General features: G+C 60.3%; 1 protein-coding gene across 1 annotated transcript; it reads left to right on the top strand.

Moving 5' to 3' along the window:
- Positions 1-3,140: 3,140 nt before the first annotated feature.
- Positions 3,141-19,265, top strand: GGT1 (gamma-glutamyltransferase 1). Its single transcript, XM_015247081.3, has 16 exons — positions 3,141-3,463; positions 5,949-6,148; positions 6,372-6,441; positions 8,190-8,362; positions 8,859-9,023; positions 9,622-9,752; positions 9,901-9,987; positions 12,988-13,180; positions 13,496-13,653; positions 14,598-14,747; positions 15,154-15,290; positions 17,829-18,016; positions 18,122-18,249; positions 18,345-18,457; positions 18,525-18,638; positions 18,978-19,265. Exons 5-16 carry the CDS (start codon positions 8,863-8,865, stop codon positions 19,122-19,124), a joined length of 1,707 nt encoding a protein of 568 aa, XP_015102567.1. The 5' UTR covers positions 3,141-3,463; positions 5,949-6,148; positions 6,372-6,441; positions 8,190-8,362; positions 8,859-8,862; the 3' UTR covers positions 19,125-19,265.
- The last annotated feature ends 13 nt before the right edge of the window (positions 19,266-19,278 follow it).

The following is a 19,278-nucleotide window of genomic DNA, read 5'->3' as shown; positions in this document are numbered from 1 at the left end:
GCCCTGAGGATACTTCAGAGATAAAGGCACAGGAGGTCAAAGTAACAGCAGAGGTAGGGAGCTGTGATGGGGGTTCTGGGGCACTGCAGGAAGACATCTGACCAGGAGGCATAGGAGGGCTTCCTAGAGGAGGCAGTGCGTTGAGGTTGGGATCTGATGGCAGAGTGCTAGCTTGAAGTCCCTGGGGCAGGGCAACCGGTAAACCGTGTGGAGGAAGAGGAGGGGCCCCAGCTGACAGGAATCTATCTGGAGGGCTACGTGCACCTTTGAAGGGTTTTTCAGTGGGGGAGGGACATGCTCTAGCACTGGGGCTGCAGTAGGGAAATGGAGGGGCTGGGGACCCTGAGGAGTTGCCAGGTGAGGAGGGGTGGCGGTGGGGGGCTGGGGGTCGGGGGCGCTGGGCGGGAGGGGTTGCAGAGGCGAAAGCTGCTGGACGGTGCGGGCTGTGGCTAACGTGGCAGGTGGAGGTCTGGGGAGGGTAGCTGCCTTCCTCAAGCCCAGGCTTGTGAGTTGACCCGAGGCGCCTGAAACATCAGCCAACAGAACGTTTCAGCAGGACCCAGGGAGAGAGTAACAGTCCAGCGTGAAGAGCTGAAGGAGGAGGCCAAGGAGATGCTGAGAAAGAGGGAGGCGGCAGGGCCTCAAGAAGCCCAGGCTGGCCAAGCAGGGCATTCATGGAAAGTGTGGGGCAGTTTTGGTGTCTGTGAAACCACATGTCTATTAGTCCTGTGCAGGGTCGGGGGGTGGGGGCCGGGGGCTGTGGACAGGTGGGCTGGGGCATTGCAGCCCCCCTCCCCCCAAAGCGAGGGCCATTGAGGCAGTATAGCGACATCCCTAGAGATGAAGCCTGGGGCGGTGGTGGGGGCTGGGGTGTGGGCAAGACTCAGCCTTCAGCCCCCACCCGCCCCTGCAGCTCCCAGACACGGCAGATAATTACTAGGTGATGTGATAAATGCTACCTGTGCAAGGAACCATGGGCAGGGAGGACAGGGCGGCCAGGAGTGGGGTACTTGTGACCGCTGAGCTGGTCACCCGAGAGGGACAGACTTGGCGCCAGGCGCCCAACAGCTTTTAATTACCCCTACCCCTGCCTTCCTGGGGTGCTGGAGACGGGAGATCAGAGGCCAAACATCTGAGATTCTATGACCCTAAAGTTGATTAAGATGAACTTTTGTTCAGCCAGTTTTACCAAATGTCTCCTTCATGCATGTACCAGGGGACATAAACTGCCTGGATGATCTTAGGTTTCCTGCCTCCCACCGGAGCCCCAAGATCCTGCCTGGCGGTTGTAGAGGATGGGGGTCTGGACCCGCCTGCCTGCCTCACTCACAGGGAGGCTCACCACTGCGTTTGGGGTGTTGCATGTTTACCAGCCATGGCCCAAGATTGACAGCGGGGTGAGGCAGCGCTGGCAGGAAGTGGTTTGCAGGGTCTTCCGGGTTCCCTGGGTTGCTGTCCTGCCTCATAGCTTTGGGCAAGTTCTTTTCCCTCTTAGGCTGCCGTTTCCTATGCGAGGAGCACCCTGCTTGCCCCACCAATGCCTTGTTTTTCCAGGCGCAGAGATGGGGCAGACTACAGCCTGTTAGAGCAGGAAGGGCCTTGGAGGCCACTGTGGACCCATATCTCAGAGCGAGGGGTGGGCCAGATGCCTGCCTCCCTGTCCACTAGACAAGGGCCTGAGCCTCTTGTCTGGCCAAGGCCCCCTGAAGCTTTAGGCTGCTGGTGCCAGCCCGGCAGGGGTGATGAGATGAAAGGCATTGGGGTGGTGGTGTGGGGCCCCCATGCTGCCTTGGCAGCTGCCCCTGGCTGGAGGCCAGCTTGGCCCAAGGAAGCTCCTCCAGGAACAAGAACATAGAGAACCCAACTCAGCAGGCTGGCAACCAGCGTCGCCATCAACACTCCCTTCTTCCCAGAGCCCCTGCCCTCTGCCCGGCTCCCGGAATGGCTGAGGAGCTGATGGTCACCCACCATCTTAATGAGTGAGCCAGGGTTAATGGGTTACCCAGCCCAGTGACACATTCACCAGGCTCTCAAAGTCCAGACACATTGGTCTGGCCTTCAGGGTCTGAGCTCAGCCACTTCCTTTTCCAGTTTTGATGCCTCAAGGCTCAGGAATGGTCAGGGAGGTCCAGGTCTCCCTTGTACCCTCACTGCTCTGGAGATGCCCTCAGGGCCTGGCTTGTGGGCTCAAACATTTCCCTCTGCCTGGCTGGCCTCCCCAGTCCAGCCAGCCTGGACTCCCACCCCCTGATCCCCATGGTGTCTGCCCCTCCCTCCAGGTCCTGGGCCCCTCCTCCTGGGCTGGCTGGGAGCTCCTTGAGGGAAAAATCTGAGTGGGCCAGGAGCAGATGGGAGAGTGAATGAACGAATGATGGATGAGGACATGTAAGCCAGGGCCAGGCTAGTGGTGTGGTTCTGGCAGGCAGCAGGCCCCATGAGGACCTCAGAGGCACCTGCAGGCCTGGGCCTGTGGGGGCACCCACCCCACCCCAATGGGCTGGGATATGAGCAGATGGCCCCATCTTCTGCCCCAGCTGCCCCATGTCCTCTGTCAGCCTGCCTGCTCCTGATCCCAGAAAGCCGTGGGGCAAGGAAAGACTCCCACAGATCATGTGACTGCCTTCAGCCCTGGTGACCAGGGTGCTTAGAGTGGCGGCCTCTGGACATCTGAAGCTCTGAAGGTAGGGGAGGGAGCATCCCCTAACCTAGAGATGTAGGGAAATTTCAGGCCTGGTAGGACCCAGATGCTCACACTCCCGCCCCTGCTGGTGCAGGCGTCTGGTTGTGCCCCAGTGCTGTGGGACCCCTCTCTTCGTATCCTAAATGGCTGGGAGCCTACCTCCTCCCAGGGAACCCTAAAACCCAGCCTCATTCAGCCCCACTGAGACCCTCAAAGCTCAGGTCTGTTATGCAGGGTTTGGGACCCCCCTGGACTCCAAGAGGCCAGCTGCTGTCCTGGGTCACACAGCCCCAGGGACAGGACAAGGAGCCAGTCCTCTTCCCACCTGGAAAGGTTCCTGTGCCTTTAAAGCCTCCCCCCACCCAGGCCAGCAGGGGGAGGGAGGGGAGGAGCTGAGCACTGGGGACTCGGCTCTGAGCAGGAGTACAACAGGACCAACCCTGAAGCCAGGTGAGCTGGGGCAGTACAGGTTGCACTCAAGAGCTGTGTGACCTCAAAGCGCGGCTCACCCTCTCTGTGCTGCTGGATAGCGTAGGTGTGGGGAGGGCCTCCTGGGGGTGTCTGGAGACCTGGATTCCAGCCCTAGCTCTCTTATGTCCTGGTGGTGCCCTGGAGGAGCCCCTCTTCCTCTCTGAGCCTTGGTTTCTGCATCTGTGTAATGGGAGTGAGCTGCCCTTCAGGGTGATGGGAGCAGGGCTCATGTGGTCTGACCCTGCAGAGCTGTTGCACAGAAAGGCAGAGCCTTAGACCTGGTCTGAGCTGGGAGCCTCTGTTTTTCATCCGGTAAGTGGATCTGAGTCTGCCTGACCAGGCTTTGTCTGACTCTGCCACAGTTGTGCAGTGAGTGGAGGAGGGCCAGGAAGTGGACTTTTGGATTAAGAGAAACTGAGGCCCAGAAAGCTTTGACAACCTGGGGTGGGGAAGGGGTGGTCACTAGGGGGGTCCAGGTCTGCAATGGAGCCAGAGCGGTGATAGGGGAGCTGAGGTGCCGTGTCCTCAGGCCACACCTGCCCATCTTGGGCTCGGGTTTGTGGCTGTGGTAGGGGTGGGGCAGGCCAGTGGTGCAAGGTGTGATTGCACAACTCCAGGGGGCGCCCACCACCTTGTGGTCATCACGGGCATGTATAGCTATTTCCACATGTTTCCGACTGGTTGTGGTTATTAAGTTTGGGGGAAGAAGCCTTTTTCTTATTGAGAATACGAATTTGCATGAGGGTGGGCACAGAGAGACAGACCTCAACTCCAGGCCTGGCTCATGGTAAGCTTCCTGCCGGGAGCTGTATTCTCATCCCTGGAGGACATGACTCCTCGCCGTGGCCAGGCAGTGGGAGGGAAGACAAAGGGGCGGGGGCGGTCGTGGGTCCACCTGCCGGTCCACGTGCTTCCAGGGCCAGCTGACCTTGGCCGAGGATCTTCTACTGAAGCCTCACTTTGCTGCCTGCGAATGGACTTAGGGCTGTGCCTGGGTTCACCCCCGTGGCTCTAGGGTTGGAGGAGTAACAGAGAAACCTCGGCTGTCTGCTCTGTCCCATTTCCTCACGCTCACCTCTCTGCTATGTCCTGGAACCTGCTAGCTCAGCCTAGATTCAGCCAAGGGGATGGGTGTGTGTGTGTGTGTGTGTGTGTGTGTGTGTGTGTGTGTGTGTGTGTGTGTGTGTGTTGGGAGGGGATGGTGCTGATGGCAGAGTCATCTGGGTGGGTGAGGTTTGCATATTCCTGGAGATGGAGAACTCACCACTTTGTGTGCCTGGGAGGGGAGCCATGGGGCCTGGAGGAGACTGTCAGCCCAGACCCACTGCCACCAGGTCCCCTCTCTGCCTGTGGGGGTGGGGAGCTGACTCGGACAGAATGTAACCACTTGACATGTGAGGGAGTTGCTTTCTTTGTTCGTACATCTTGCCTTTGTTGACACGGCCTCTGAAGCGCCTTCCCTCTTGTCTCCCCTTCCTGGAACCTGCAGCTGCTCCTGGACTTCCCCTGAGCCCCGTGGCCGGCAGCGCTCTGTACTCCACCTCACCCCAGCCCCGAGTTGTCCTGTTAGGGTCACCTGTGGAGTCTGGGCCATCCTCTGCCCACCCAGACCTTCTTGCTACCTTCCTGCTGCTGCCGAGACTGCCCTGTCTCAGGCCACCCCAGGCAGGGAAATAAAACTACAGGGCAGGCTCAGGCTGGGGACAGAGCCTTGTGGCGCTCCACTACTAATGCCTCCCAGCTGACTGCTGTCCAGTGAGCCACTTAGGCGGGGCCAAATCCCCTGATGTTTCTGAGCCTTGGTCCTTGCCTCCTCCTTGTCTATCTTCTCAGTCACCCTGGGCTGCCGGGGGGTCCAGGGAAAGAAGTGTCATGGCCCCTCATGCTGGGGCCATCCTGGTTGGGGATTTCACGGCTGTGCATTTGGTGGGTTCTGTGCTATGCATGCTCAAGGGCAGTGGGTGAGGGGACAGGGCCGGTTCTGGCCACGTGACAAGGGCGTGCAGCAGTGTCTGGTCAGCCTCTCCGTCTCCTTCCATCTATCAGATGGCGCAGCCTTGCATGGTCCTTGTGGACTAGATGTTACAGGTGGGGGCTGCGGGGGCTCCTGGGCCACCTGGACACAGCTAGCTGGGGAGTGGGGTAGGGAGGCGTGACTTAGGAAGTGGCTGAGCCTTGTCCTTGGCAGATGAAGGCAAAGGGGGAATGGAGGGCAGTGTCCAAGTTCCCCTGGGCTGGGTCTGCAGCTACTCCTGACTCAGGACCTTGGTGGTGGGCTAATCAGGGACGTGCAGCAACTTAGGGCAGGCACAGGGTGGCTGGGTGTTCACTGGTGGGCTGTGTGACCTTGGACCTGCTCTGGCCCTCTCTGGGCCCTGCCTTTCAAGGCTGTTCAGGTGGTTTCTTGGGCCTGGATAGGTGGAATCTTCTGGACGTAAGGCCCTAGGCCTTGCTCCAGAGAGGTACCCTTGCCGTCCAGCTACCAGTCCAGGTTCTGGTCTGGTGCTGGTGGAACCTCTGCTGCATGACCTCAGGAACCATCTCTTGGACATTGTGTCTGGTTCTGGAGTTCAGATGCTCTGAACAAAGACAGGATGAGCCAGTGGGGGACCCAGCCTGGGGCTCACTGAAGGGCTTGCCCATGGACACCTGCCCTTTGGAGGGCACTGAATCTGGGGGGTGGGGACTCCAGCATCTGTTACCACCTCTTTCCATCCCACTGGGGCCACACCCTTGGCCTGCTGCCACTGCCAAGGGGACCCTACGGGTCACTGATGACAGTACCTCCCACCTCCAGGGCCCTCCCAGGGCTGCATGAACTTAAAGTCACCTGGTGATAGACTGAGTCCCTGCACTCCTTGCTGCTGTGACGTGCCGGCAGCCTCCGGCCGTCCTGCCTGCCAGGCTAGGCCGCTCTTTGAGGGCCGCCCACTCTCCACCCTGTTCTGAGGCTGTCAGCTGCCCTTCCGGGGGTGCTAGGTGCCCCTCCGGGACCAGGTGAGCCTGGGAGCTGCTCTGGCCTCTCCTCCTCCTTTCCTGCCTCTTCCGCTCCTCGGAGGGGTCCCCTCCAGATCCCAGTCCCAGTTCCAAGGCCCCCTGAGGAGCTCTGCAGGGGCCGCAGGCGTGGCTCTGGGCAGCTCCCAGGAGTGGGGGGGCCCTGGCCCGCACTGTGGCTGCGACTTTCTCAGGGAGACGAATCTGCCTCTTCCTCCCTGGCCAGTGACCCAGCCCAGAGCTGTCTTCTAAGGAACAGAAGCTCTCTTGGGCCCTCCACTCCCTCCAGGCCTCAGGTAAGCCCACCAGGGTCACGAGGAGCAGTTTGGCTGTTTCCCTTCCCGACACCGATTTGGGTGACAGCCAGGCCTCTTTGAGAAAAATGTGGGGGGGGGTGGGAACGGAAGCACAGTTCCCTGCAGGGTGTCTTCCGCCGGGCTGAGGGTGTCAGGCTGGGCCAGGCCTCCCTGTTGCCCTGTCCAGTGAGATGGGGATGTGGTCAGTGCGGCCCACCCCTCTTCCTGCTCCCTGGCAGTCTGAGCCTTGCTGGGTACCTCCTACCCTTTCGGGAGGCCATTGGGCCCTTGGGTGGAAGGATGGACAGACAGATGGATGAACAGGGGAGGCTGGAGCTTGGACCTCAGGAGGTCTTGGCTGGCTCACCCCAGGGACCTGAGGGGAGAGAGGAGGGCCTGAGAGGGCTTCTCAGCTGATGGTCCCAAGCCCGGGGGGAAATGAAGGCAGGCCCCCAAGGTGCCCAGTGTGACCTGACCCAGTGGACAGAGAGGACTGGGGGGCCTCCTTGGTGGGTGGGGCTGTGCCTGTGCCAGGGAGGAGGGCACTGGCCCCTGTCCTGCCCCCCAACCCCGCTGCCTGTGATGGGGAAGCTCAGCGTCTGGACACAGGTTGCAGCCCAGCCCTCCCAGCATGGCTGCCTCCATCAGGAGCCTTAACCCTGACCCAGCCTCCCTGCCAGGGCCCAGGGTGCGCCCTGAGGACTGTTAAGCCTGGCACAGGACAGAGGGCAGAGGACATGGATGTCCTGGGGCAGTGGCAGGGGCAGGGCCTGGTTGGCATTTTGGAGAGAGCTCTCTGGCTGTTTGTTGGAGGACTGAAGGGCAGGCAAAGCCAGCGGGAAGGAGGGCAGGGAGGAGCTAGAAACGGTGGTGTCGAGGTTCGGTCAAGTCGTCAAGGTGGAGAGGAGGGCTGAGCCCTGCTGGGGGTGTGGGGTGGTGGTCTGCTGTGTGACCCCTGAGCCCAGGGAGGAGAAAGCCCTTCTGTGCACGTAGGGGTGGGATTCCATCCTTAGACCATCCCTGGGATACCATGTCTGGCCCTGGAGTTCACACCCTCTGAACAGGGACAGGGTGAGCCAGAGAGGCCCCAGCCCAGGGCTCTCAGCAGACACCAGTCCTTTGGAGGGAACTGAGTCTAGGAGAGGGGGACCCCCTGCCTGCCTCTGTCATCACACCTCTCCTTCCCGTTTGGGGTCACACCCTTCGCCTGCAGCCATTGCCATAGTGACCCCACGGGTCACTACCATCCCTCCCTGCACAGCCTGGTAGGCGGCCAACAGGGAAATAAATGGTAAGCCAGAGGCTGGCCAGCTCCCCTCTGCCACACACAGGCCACCAGGCACCCCCAGCGTTGCTGACGTTCACCTAACACTTGATAGTTTCCAACCTACTTAACCTTCACAACACGCCCCAGTGGGCCCCTCTGTCATTCCCTGGACAGACAGTCAGTGACTTACCCAAGACCCCACACAGATGAGATGGGCAGTCTGGCCCCCATGCCTGCAGGCTCCATCCCCTCGGCTGGCACACGGGGCTTCACCCCTTGGTCACGTGACAGCTCCCTGCCCTGCTCTGTGCTAACCCTCCTCAATGAGCCTGGGAGAAATGCAGGGGGAATTCACACCAACGTGGGAGCAGCTGACAGTGTCCCCTTGACTCCAGAGCTCCTCCGGAGGTAGCGACACCTCACATAGTTCCTGGGGAGGGCTGGGCCCAGCCTGCTCCAGGAACACCCTCTCCCTTTTCAGGAAGACAAGCCTTCTGCGTGGTCCAGGAGTCTCCCTGGAGCAGATTCTGTGGCCACAGGCTCCTGCAGTGCACAAGGGAGACCCCAGTTATTCCTCCAGCCGTTTCAGCCAAACCCATCTTTTGTGACCACCTACCTCCCTGGGAGGCTCAGGGCTGCCATCCGCTGAGGAAGGTAGGCCCTGGTCCCGCAGTGGCTGATCTGATGATTTTAGGAGGAGACTGTGGGTGTCCCCTTGGAGCACAGGATGGAAGCTGAACCCTACATTCTGTGGCTGGCTACTCTGGGGACCCCAGGACGGTGCCGGGGAAGAGTCAGGCCAGGCAGGTCCCTCCTGGAGGAGACCTTTGCCACTGTGAGGAAACAGACAAGGCCCTGCAGAAGCAGGGGCTCCTCCCCAGAAGTGAGATCTGGGGGCTCCCAGGAGGGATCCCTGCTGGAGGTGGGGTTCCTGAGGATAAGCAGGAGGATTTGGGGGGCAGAGATGGGGCCAGGAACTTCCAGCAGAGGGAGTGTCATGAAAAAAGGCCTGGGGGCTGGAGAGAGACACAGGGAGGTATTTCTAAGGCCTGACTTTGGGCTGTGCCTGGTGGGATGGGGGTCGGGGTGTGCCAAGGCCAGGCCGGCAATGGTCCCCTGACCTTCGACTCCCCTGCCCCCATGCCCACAGAGCCATGAAGAAGCGGTATGTGCTGCTGGCCCTGCTGGCCGTGGCCCTAGTGCTCCTTGTCATCGGCCTCTGCCTCTGGCTGCCCTCGGCCTCCAAGCCACACAACCACGTGTACCCCAGGGCGGCTGTGGCCACGGACGCCCAGCGCTGCTCGGAGATCGGGAGGTGAGTGGAGCAGGGCGTGGGGACACAGGCCCTGGGGTTTAGCCACTGTAAGTGGACCTGGGGGAGACCCTCACCCTTCTGGGACTGCTTCCCCCCTGGTAAACGGGCTGCCTGGATGAAGGATGTTTAGTGTGTGTGGAGCTGCCTGTCCTGTCCTTGGGCCTTCTTGGCACCTCTGGTCAGGGGAGAAGGGGACACCACCCCTGAGAGCAGGGTGCGGGTCTCCCAGTGTTCAGCTGAGCCCTCTTCTCAGTTCAACGGTGTCTGTCTCTGCAGGTAAACTCTGTTTCTTTATGCTTTTTTTTAGACCCCTATCTCATATATACACAGATCAATTCCTATTTAAAGACTTAAACAGAAAAAATTAATAAAAAGTAACAATTTTCCATTTTTTTCCAATTATGAAAGTCACATACATCTGCTTGAAGAAGCAGAACGTATGAAGCCCGTTGGTTTTGGAATTACATTAAAGCACCCCAAACGATGGATTCCTCTCCCTGGGGCGGGGTGGCCAGGCGGTGGGGAGGTGGGTGGCGGGGTGTGCATCTCAGGCTGAGGAGCCCGCGGGCTCTCACTCCCCGGCACGTGTGGCCGGCAGGGACGCGCTGCGGGATGGCGGCTCGGCGGTGGACGCTGCCATCGCGGCCCTGCTGTGCGTGGGGCTCCTGAACGCCCACAGCATGGGCATCGGGGGCGGCCTGTTCCTCACCATCTACAACAGCACGACGCGTGAGTGCCAGGCGGGAGGCGCATGGCGGGGCTGTCTGCCTCAGGCTGGACGTGGGCTGCGGACGCACAGCTGGGTGGCCATGGGGTGCACCCGGGTTGGGTGAGGGGCTGGTGTTGGTCCCACCTGCCCACCTGCTTCTCCTTCCAGGAAAAGCTGAGGTCATCAATGCCCGCGAGGTGGCCCCTCGGCTGGCCTCTGCCAGCATGTTCAACAGCTCAGAGGAGTCGGAGGAAGGTGAGGCGGATGCAGTGGGGTGCAGGCTTGGGTGTGGGCGCGGGGCTGAGACGAGGTGCTGGGAAGGCTTGAGCATCACCCCTCAAGCCCAGTCTGGGGCTGGGGATGGCTCTCACGGTCGCTGATGCTCTCCCACCCCTTCCCGGCCCACACACCCTCCATAATGAATGGTCAAGCCCATCATCACAGTGGGTGGAGCTTCTGTTATTTCTGCTCAGGTCCCTCCAGGGCACCTGGTGCCAGCATGGGCACAGGATGATGACTATTACAACAGCTTGCACACCCTGGGGGCCCCAGGCCAGCACTCAGCTCAGCTCTGTTCGTCGATGAGCCCCTTGAATCCTCCCTTGTGCTTGGCAGGGGGAGCATGGTGTCGATGTCCATTTTACAGGTGGGGATGCCAAGGCCCAGAGAGGTCATGACCAAGATCACACAGCCAGATGGTGGTAAAGCTGGGCTTGAGCCCAGGCTGTGTAAACCCTGGGTTTTTGACAGGCATCCAAGCCATTCATTCATTTGTGGGGAGAGCTCTCTGGAGTAGGGAGCAGAGTCTTTTTTTCGCCAACCTGCCTTGAAGCCAGAGGCCCCAACTGCTCATGTAGCCGAGGGGAACCAGTGGCCACCAGGGGGCGCCGCCGCAAGGACCCCAGTGGATTGCGGGATGAGGTTGGAGGGGAGGAGGGGTGGGGAGCAAGGGCTGTCCTGAGTCTGATCCCCACTGCGGACTCTGCCCCCTGAAGGCTGCCGCTTTGGACTCCTCCCCAGCATATATGCAGTCTAAATTTTTACCCGTCAGGAAACTCGCAATATGTAGAAAGGAAATCCTTCAGAGTGAGAGACTGCAGGAATCTTACAGACTTAGCATCTTTGGGTGCTTGGAAATCACATCTTTAACTCGGACTTGTTGAGGCATCAGGGGCTGTTCCCCAACAGATGAAATCAGACATTCCAGGTGGAGCAGGAAAGATAACTGGTTGTGGGTGTGCCCGGGAGGCAGAGGGCGTGTGGTTTCAGCAGGGTCAGGACATCTGAGCAGAGACCCAGAGGCTGGGCCTGGGTGGGGCAGCCGTGCACGTGTCGGGAAGGAGGGGGTGGGAGGACACAAGGTCAGGCAGGTCGGTCCAGGTCCTGTCCGACCTCATGGGTCATTGTGAAGACCCAGGGGACTTGGGTGGATCTGGCCTTCGTCCGACAGGACTCCTCTGGCTGCTGCAAAAAGGGGGCCAAGCTATCTGTCCATCAGGTGACCTGTCAGGAGGTCACGGTGATAACCAGGGAGAGCTGAGGGTGGGGTTGGTGGCTGGTGGCTGGTGCTGGCACACTTGGGGGGACTTTCTGTCAGGCTGAGTGTGATGTGCTTGCCAAGAGTCCCAGATGAGCTTGAGTCTATGCCTGGAGGCATAGGGTGGCCCTAACAGAGACCGCTAGGCTGCAGGGAGGTGGGACTGGGCGACAGTCAGGAGTTGGGGTCTGGCGTGTTAGGTTTGAGATGCCTTTTTCAAGTGGGCAGGTACATCCTCAGGTCTGGCCATGAGGGGAGCAGGCCAGAGAGTGACTTTGGGAGTTGTCAGCAGGTAATGGAACCTGAGCCTGATGTGGGGGAGGGCCCCCAGAGTTAGTGCAGACAGAGGAGAGTGTGGGGGTCGCTGGTGACCTTGGTGAGGGGTGGCATGAGAGCCTGTGTTGGGCTGCACCCTGCAGGCCTGCAAGCCCTGGACCTGGCCGCCCTCCAGACCGAAGAAAGAGCCCAGAGTCAGTGACAGAGACACCCCTAGTTTAATGGACAGGAGGTCTTACATGCCTGAAGCGAGATCCTGGAGCCACACCCATCCTGTGCAGCAGACGGGGCAGGACCTGGCAGTGGTCTTTGTTGGGTGGAGGGTGTGGGTAGGGAGGTTACCAGTTACTAATTTCAAGTTGCTTACCAGGGAACCAGCAGAGGAACACACCCCGCTGATAAGCAGTCAGAGTGGAGATATTCTAATCTAAAGATTAAAACAATCACTAGCTTGGTTTGGGGCGAGTACCTCTCTGTGATTAAGAGGGAATAGGGTGTGGGTGAAGCCAGGGCTGACTAAGTGGGGGGGATGTACAGAACAGGAGGACAGCCATCTTGGGCGGTCTGGCCACACCCCCTGACCCCCTGATTGGCTGGAGGGCAGGGCAGGGTTTATTTAAGATGGGGGGCTTTGTGAGCCACGTGTCAAACCTTCTGGGATGCAAGGCTGTTGGAGACTTGTGCCCAACTTCAGGGCGGGAGAGGCAGCTCTGGAGCTGCGGCCACCACGCCTGGGGGTGGCCGAGATAGCCCCAGTCATCTCAGGGGTGAAAGCAGGAGGGCGCCTGGGAGCAGGGGCTGTGGCTGAAACTTTCTGGGTCAGTGTCCGGCTTTAGGGCCCAGTCGGGGCAGTGGGCCCAGTGGGGAGCCTGGGTCCAGGGGTCTGTTTCCAGTGGAATCATGGGCTCCTCAAAAGACACTGCTAGGACAGGGGAGATGGGGATACAGACCCAGAGACAGGCAGGACAAGGGTTTGGGCTCAGGTCCCAGTTGGGACAACGGAAGAGCAGGGGCCTTGCCATGGGAGCCAGTCCAGCCTTGGGGATGGCCTGGGCTTCCGCTGGGGACTTTGGTGGGCTCTGGTGGAACCCTTGAGTCACAAGAGAGGCTTCGTGGTCCGGGAGGCTCAGCTGGAGAGATGGTAGGGGTCCGGGTTAATTATACTCTTGCTGCACAGCTGTGAGCCTGACACAGGGTTTCAGACACGGTGGCACCTGCAGAGACAGAAGTCTAGGATGGACAGCAGAACCCAACAGGCGAGCCGCCGCCTCTCCCTCCTGTGTCCTTGTCAGGCATCCCTGGCCCATTGGCTCTCCTGCCTGCGCAGTCCTGGCGTGACCTCAAAAATCCATTTCCTTCCTGAGCCTCACAAGTATCATCTGGGGATGTGCTGGGGAATTCCCCTGTGTGGACCCACTAACCATGTCCCTCTCCTTCCACAGGGGGGCTGTCGGTGGCAGTTCCCGGCGAGATCCGTGGCTATGAGCTGGCACACCAGCGGCACGGGCGGCTGCCCTGGGCTCGCCTGTTCCAGCCCAGCATCCAGCTGGCCCGCCAGGGCTTCCCTGTGGGGAAGGCCTTGGCAGCAGCCCTGGAAAGAAGCCGGGCAGCCATTGAGGGGCGGCCTTCCCTGTGGTACGTCTGTAGTCCCTGCAGGGGGCGTGGCAGGTGACAGTGCACTTTCAGGAATCCGGACTGATAGAGGGGCGGGGTCTAGGAGACCAAATCCCTGCCCCTTCTGAGCCTGGTGGTGGGGTCCTGGCCCAGGGATCCCAACGGGCAGGGGACTCTAGGAGGCCTGGACTGGACACTGGAGGACAAGCCCTGAGTGCTGGGGCCACCCACCTGCAGACAGGGGCTCCATGTTCTTGATTCTCCTCCGAAGATGGGTGGGGTGGCTGGTTGAGTCAGCCCTACCTGCCTGCCTCACGGGAGCCCCCTCTGCCCCAGCGAGGTGTTCTGCCGGGACGGGAAAGTGCTGCGGGAGGGGGACCGAGTGATCATGCCTCGGCTGGCCGACACGTACGAGACGCTGGCCTTCGAGGGTGCCCAGGCTTTCTACAACGGGAGCCTCACAGCCCAGATTGTCAAGGATATCCAGGAGGCCGGTGAGCGGGTGACCTCAGGAGCCTGGGGCGAGGAACTCCACAGCAGGAACCCTGAGCCAGGGCCCAGAGACCTGGGTCCTTAGGTCCTACCTGGCCTGGGCACTGGGCCCTCGGGGAGTGCCTGGCAGAGGATGGTCACAATGGGTGTGCAGTCAGTGTCAAGCCACATGGATCCACAGCTCCTGGTTAGCTCAAGGCTAAGACCCTGCAATCTAGGAGAGAAAGCCCTGATGGGTAAATAAATGCAGGTGTAAGCAGGAGCCAGGATTGGGGAAAGCTCTGAAGTATGAATACCGGAGAGCTTCCTGGAGGAGGTGGCACCTGGATGGCAGATGAGGTTAGAGTTTGTAGGCAGAGAAAATAGTCTAGGGCCCTGAGAGAAGGGGTTTTAGTTCTCCAGGAGGGTCACGGGGGATGAGAGTGGGCTTGGTGAGAGAGGTGTGGGAGGGGCTGCATGCAGCATCCTGCAGTTGGGACCTTGTGGGCAGGTTGTGATGGATTCAGGAGCCCCACACTGCCTCTCCCTGAGCTGTGGCTTCTTCAGGTTATTTTTATCATTGTGTCACGGAGGAGGGGCATTAGACAACAACCTTTACCACTGACGCCAGAAATTGGCCTGTAAAGACTTCGTCTGTCTGGAGCTATTTCCCTGGAGAATTAAGAGCCTCCTTCCACCCACACATTAGTCGTAGGAGGAGGGGCCTAAGCAGGGGGGAGATGGGAGCAGATATTTCCCACTTGAAGAAGACCTTCTGGCCGTCAAGAGGGGAGTAGTGGGACCCCGGGGCCAACAGGGCAAGCAGGTGAAGGGCACTGGCCTGGGCCTGGCCGTGGGGTGGGAGCACCATCAGGGAGGACCAAGGAGTGGACAGAGCACCCAGCTCGACAGCCCCCCGATAGTGCGCCCCATCCCTGTGTCACCCCCGAGGGCTGTCCTGTTGCAGGGGGCATCGTGACGGCCGAGGACCTGAACAACTACCAGGCCGAGCTGATTGAGCACCCGCTCAGTGTCAGCCTCGGGGACGCCCAGCTCTATGTGCCCAGCGCCCCGCTCAGCGGACCTGTGCTGGCCCTCATCCTCAACATCCTCAAAGGTGAGCCGCCCTCTGCGGCCTACAGGAGCCGCAGGGTGGGGACAGCCATGCGAGGGCCTGGGGCCCCGGTCAGCTCCCAATGCCAGAGTTCACGGCTGGACAGCTTGGTCCAGAGGGCACGTCTGGTAAATCTAAGTGGTCATCTGTGACCGCGTGGACTGGGTGGCCCTGTGGCTGGATGTGTGAGGCCCAGGCCCAGGGATCCTTGCTTCCTTCTATCCCTACAAAGTGGCCATTGTTCTTGGTTATTAAACACTTGCCATCTCAACGTGGGCCAAGCGGCTCGGGGAGGTGTCAACCACCCTCACAGCACCCCCGCCCCTACTAGCACTCAGTTGTCCTGCCTCGGCTGGGATGTCCCGGGGATCCTGGGGCTGCTGACCCTTGCCCGGTTCTGCCCAATCAGGGTATAACTTCTCCCGGGAGAGCGTGAAGACCCCTGAGCAGAAGGGCCTGACCTATCACCGCATCGTGGAGGCCTTCCGATTTGCCTATGCCAAGAGGACCCTGCTTGGGGACCCCAAGTTTGTCAACATGACTGAGGTAAGGGGCAGAGACTGGCCTGCAATGGGCCAGGAGGGCTTCCTGGGGCCACCCCAGCCTTACTCAGGCTTTACAAATCCATTTCTGACACTGACTTTGGCCTCGGGCCTACTTTGTGCTGGGATGGACTGGTGACCCTGAGTTCCAGCCTCTGACCCACGGAGCTCACAGGGTGGGGAGCACTGCGGGAGACAGACTTGTCAGTGAGTAATTACTGCCCACCTCCTTCACACTCCAACCTCAGGACCTTTGCACGTGCTTTGCCATCAGCCTGAAAGGTTCTGGAGTGGTCAGTGCTGACCGTGAGGAACCCACAGGGGTGTCCTAGCCCTCAGGGGAAGTGATAAGGATGGATTTGACATGGAGGACCAGCGTTTCAAGTGGGCAGAGACCCTGGCCACCTGCTCCCTGGTCACACCCAGGAGCTAACTTTCTAGATCCAGGCCCTGCACTGCCCCACTACTCACCTGCCGGGTGCCCCGGCTTCATCCCCATTATGTCATTGCCTACTTGCGGCCCCTCATTCCAAGGTGGACCTGCAGAACCCCTCACACTGACCTGTGACCTCCCACAGCTGCCCTCCTGGGTCTCTTTTCTTTCCCAGGGACGATTTTGCACCCCCGCCCCCCCCCAGTGACCTGGTGTCCCTAGGGAGGGGTGGGGGAAGCCTGCATCGTGGTCCCCTCTGCCCTCCCTCCCGGCTGAGGTCGGCCTCCTGCTCGTCCACTTGCTGACTCAGCACACCCTTCCTGGAAGGCTGCGCTGTCTCTTGGGTTCCCAGTCTGCCCTTTCTTGTGGGTCATCCCAAGAGAGACGTTCTCTTGGGGTTCCAGAACACTCCAGCTGCTGCCTGTCCCTCTACCCTCCTTGGAGCAAACTTGGCCAACTCCATCCTCTCTGGAGCCCCTCCTATCCTGCCCGCCCTCCTGACTCCACCCTGCGAGTCCAGCCCCAGCGTCCCCTTTGGGCCACTCCCAGCAGCATCTCACCCAGTTCACCAGCTCCTCCTCAACTTTCTGTTTTGCGAAGTTGTAGACATTTTGGCTCATTCCTTCCTCTCTGCCTGTCTCAGCCATCTCTCCCTTGATAAACCCGTTTCCTCCTGAGTCAGTGGACAATGTGTCACAGAGATCCCACTTTCAGTTGCATCTCCCGAGAGCAAGGACTTGTACACAACACATGACCTATTGGACGCCTGGGTCGGACTTTCCCCGAGGCTCCTGTCCATGTTTGCGGGTTCAGGGCCCGTCAGGCTCCCACCGGCACCAGCGGTTCTGTCTCTCCAGGCTCTTGCCCTCTGTGGACCCTCTTGGCTGTCTTGTTGATTTTAAGACCCGGGGCAGTTGTCTTGCAGGATGTCTCACTCCCTGGATTCGACTTTCTGAATCCTTGGAAGTAGGTTCAGGCTGAAAGTTTTCCCCTTGGGTTAGTCACTTTATCCACGGGTGTTGCTGGAAGCCTCCCGAGGCATTTCTTCTGCTTGGCCTCCAGGAACTTTCCTCACTGGCTCCTGCATCTTCTCCCATCTCTGTCTGTCATCTCTTCTTTGTCTGCCCGTCCGGGCCTGCGGCTTCAAGCTGACGAGCCCATGCTTATGCCTCAGTCCAGCCTTGCCCGTGAACTCACACATCAGGTGTGGCCCGTCACCCACCTGAGACAGGCTTTCCAGGGTCCAACGAGCAGGTGTCCCGAATCAAGCTCCCAGCTGTCCCCACAGCTGCCCCTCCTGTAGTGTCCCTCTTTCCAGTCAGGGCCACTCTGGACCGAAAACTTTGGGGCATTCCTCTCTACCACCTGCTGAGACATCATCTCTCACCTGGTTGATGTCCGTAGCCCCCACAACTTGGGTTCCACCCTCCACTGCTGCCAGAGGGATCTGTGAAAACACCTATCAGCTGTTCACTCCTCTGCCCCAAGCCCAGGTGGCCTAGAGCAAACGCCAAAGTCCTTATGGGGCCTGTAAAGACCTAAGGGATCAGCCCCTGCCTGCATCTTCAACCTCCTCTCTCCATAACCCCATTCACTGTCTGCCTGTCACTCACAGGCCTGCCTCAGAGCCTTTGCATTACCATTCAGGCCTCATTTGAGGTGGCTTTTCAGATGTCACCTCCTCCGAGAAGCCCTCCCTGACCACTCTACCCCATCCCGTCCCTCTCCACCCCTCTCACCTGGCTTGTTCTTTCCATCACATCCCTGCCTGCCTTTGTCTTTCTGCTGTGAGGGTGGAGACCTGCCTATCTGTTCCCTGCTCATCCCCCAGTTCTAGGCATGAAGTTACAAGCTCCATGAATGAATGAATGCATGCATGAAGAATGTGGTGAGAGTAGGGGCTCAGAGGACGGACAGACACTGAGAGCTGCTGGACTGCAGCAGAGACAGAGGCTGGAGAGAGGGGGTCAGATGGGCCACGTGACGCTTAGGGTGCAGGAGGGTTGTGGTCAGAGCCAGGGTCGGGGGCTTCCTGAGAGCTGCTCGCACAAGCCTGTACCCCCTCCCCACCTCCCCCACCTCCTCAGGCCGGCTCTGGGGTCTCGGCAGGTGGTCCGCAACATGAGCTCCGAGTTCTTTGCCGCCCAGCTCCGGGCCCGGATCTCCGACAACACCACTCACCCAACCTCCTACTACGAGCCTGAGTTCTACACACCGGACGACGGGGGCACCGCCCACCTGTCCGTGGTCTCGGAGGATGGCAGCGCCGTGTCGGCCACCAGCACCATCAACCTCTAGTAGGGCTGCTGGGCGGCCTGGGTGGGCCAGGGGCTGCCGCGTGGGGACAGGAGGGACGAGGCGGGCGGGGCCAGGCACAGCGGTCTCACCTAGCCGGTCGGCAGCTTTGGTTCCAAGGTGCGGTCACGGATCAGTGGGATCCTCTTCAACGATGAGATGGACGACTTCAGCTCCCCTAACATCATCAACCAGTTTGGAGTGCCGCCCTCACCCGCCAACTTCATCATGCCAGGTGTGGTGGGGGGTCTTGGGCGAGGAGGGGGCTGGTGTTCCAGCGGGTGGCTGACCAGCACCTCTGTCCCCTCCCTCCCTCCCTCCTGCCGGCAGGGAAACAGCCACTCTCGTCCATGTGCCCAGCCATCATTGTGGGTCAGGACAGCCGGGTCCGAATGGTGGTGGGTGCCTCTGGGGGCACGCAGATCACCACGTCCACTGCACTGGTACGTGCCACCCCTGTCCCCCGATCCCTTGCCCTTGGGCCACGCTGACACATCCCCACACCCCCAGGCCATCATCTACAGCCTGTGGTTCGGCTATGACGTGAAGCGGGCGGTGGAGGAGCCCCGGCTGCACAACCAACTTTTACCCAACACCACGACGCTGGAGAAAGACGTGGACCAGGTGGGGTGGGGGTGGGGGACCGAGTCGCAGGAGGGCCACCCAGTATCCTAGAATGGAGGCCTGGGTCTCCTGAGTCATCATGGAGGGGACAATGGTGACCTCTGCCTGTAGCAGGTGACCTTCACATCCACTGTCTGGGCCATCTTGAGCCCCCGGGCCATGAGAACCAGACCACCTGCTCCTATGAGACACAGGAGGCCCAGCTGCCCCCAGCTTGCTCTTCCTGGCCACGTGGCTGGAAGTGGCACCATCTGGGTCTGTGAAGCCCATGACCGCACACGTGTGGTTCGGATGGTGTCTTGGGCCTGGCTGAGGTCCCGTGTCCCTTCCTGTCCCCAGGCAGTGGCTGCAGCCCTGAAGACCCGGCACCACCACACCCAGGTCACTTCCACCTTCATTGCCGTGGTCCAGGCCATTGTCCGCACACCAGATGGCTGGGCAGCTGCCTCAGACTCCAGGAAAGGCGGGGAGCCTGCAGGCTACTGAGCAAGTGCTCAGGCAGGCAAGGCGGGCTGGTAGATTGCCCAGGGATGAGATCCCACCCGGACTGGGAGGGGGACTTCGGGGGACGTGCTTCCCCTGTGAGCGGCAAAGCAGTGCAATAAACGGGGCTGCAGCGCCAGGCTCTGGGCAGTCTTGC

This window comes from Vicugna pacos, chromosome 32, assembly GCF_048564905.1.
Source record: "Vicugna pacos chromosome 32, VicPac4, whole genome shotgun sequence".
NCBI lineage: Eukaryota > Metazoa > Chordata > Mammalia > Artiodactyla > Camelidae > Vicugna > Vicugna pacos.
This window is presented reverse-complemented; position numbering and strand designations above follow the sequence as displayed.

Bases quoted from the DNA above. Each gene is read 5' to 3' on its own strand.
- GGT1 (XM_015247081.3), top strand. From the start codon at position 8,863: ATGAAGAAGCGGTATGTGCTGCTGGCCCTGCTGGCCGTGGCCCTAGTG. The intron at 9,988-12,987 runs GTGAGGCGGATG...CTCCTTCCACAG, and splicing joins CTCAGAGGAGTCGGAGGAAG to GGGGGCTGTCGGTGGCAGTT. The intron at 13,181-13,495 runs GTACGTCTGTAG...CCTCTGCCCCAG, and splicing joins GAGGGGCGGCCTTCCCTGTG to CGAGGTGTTCTGCCGGGACG.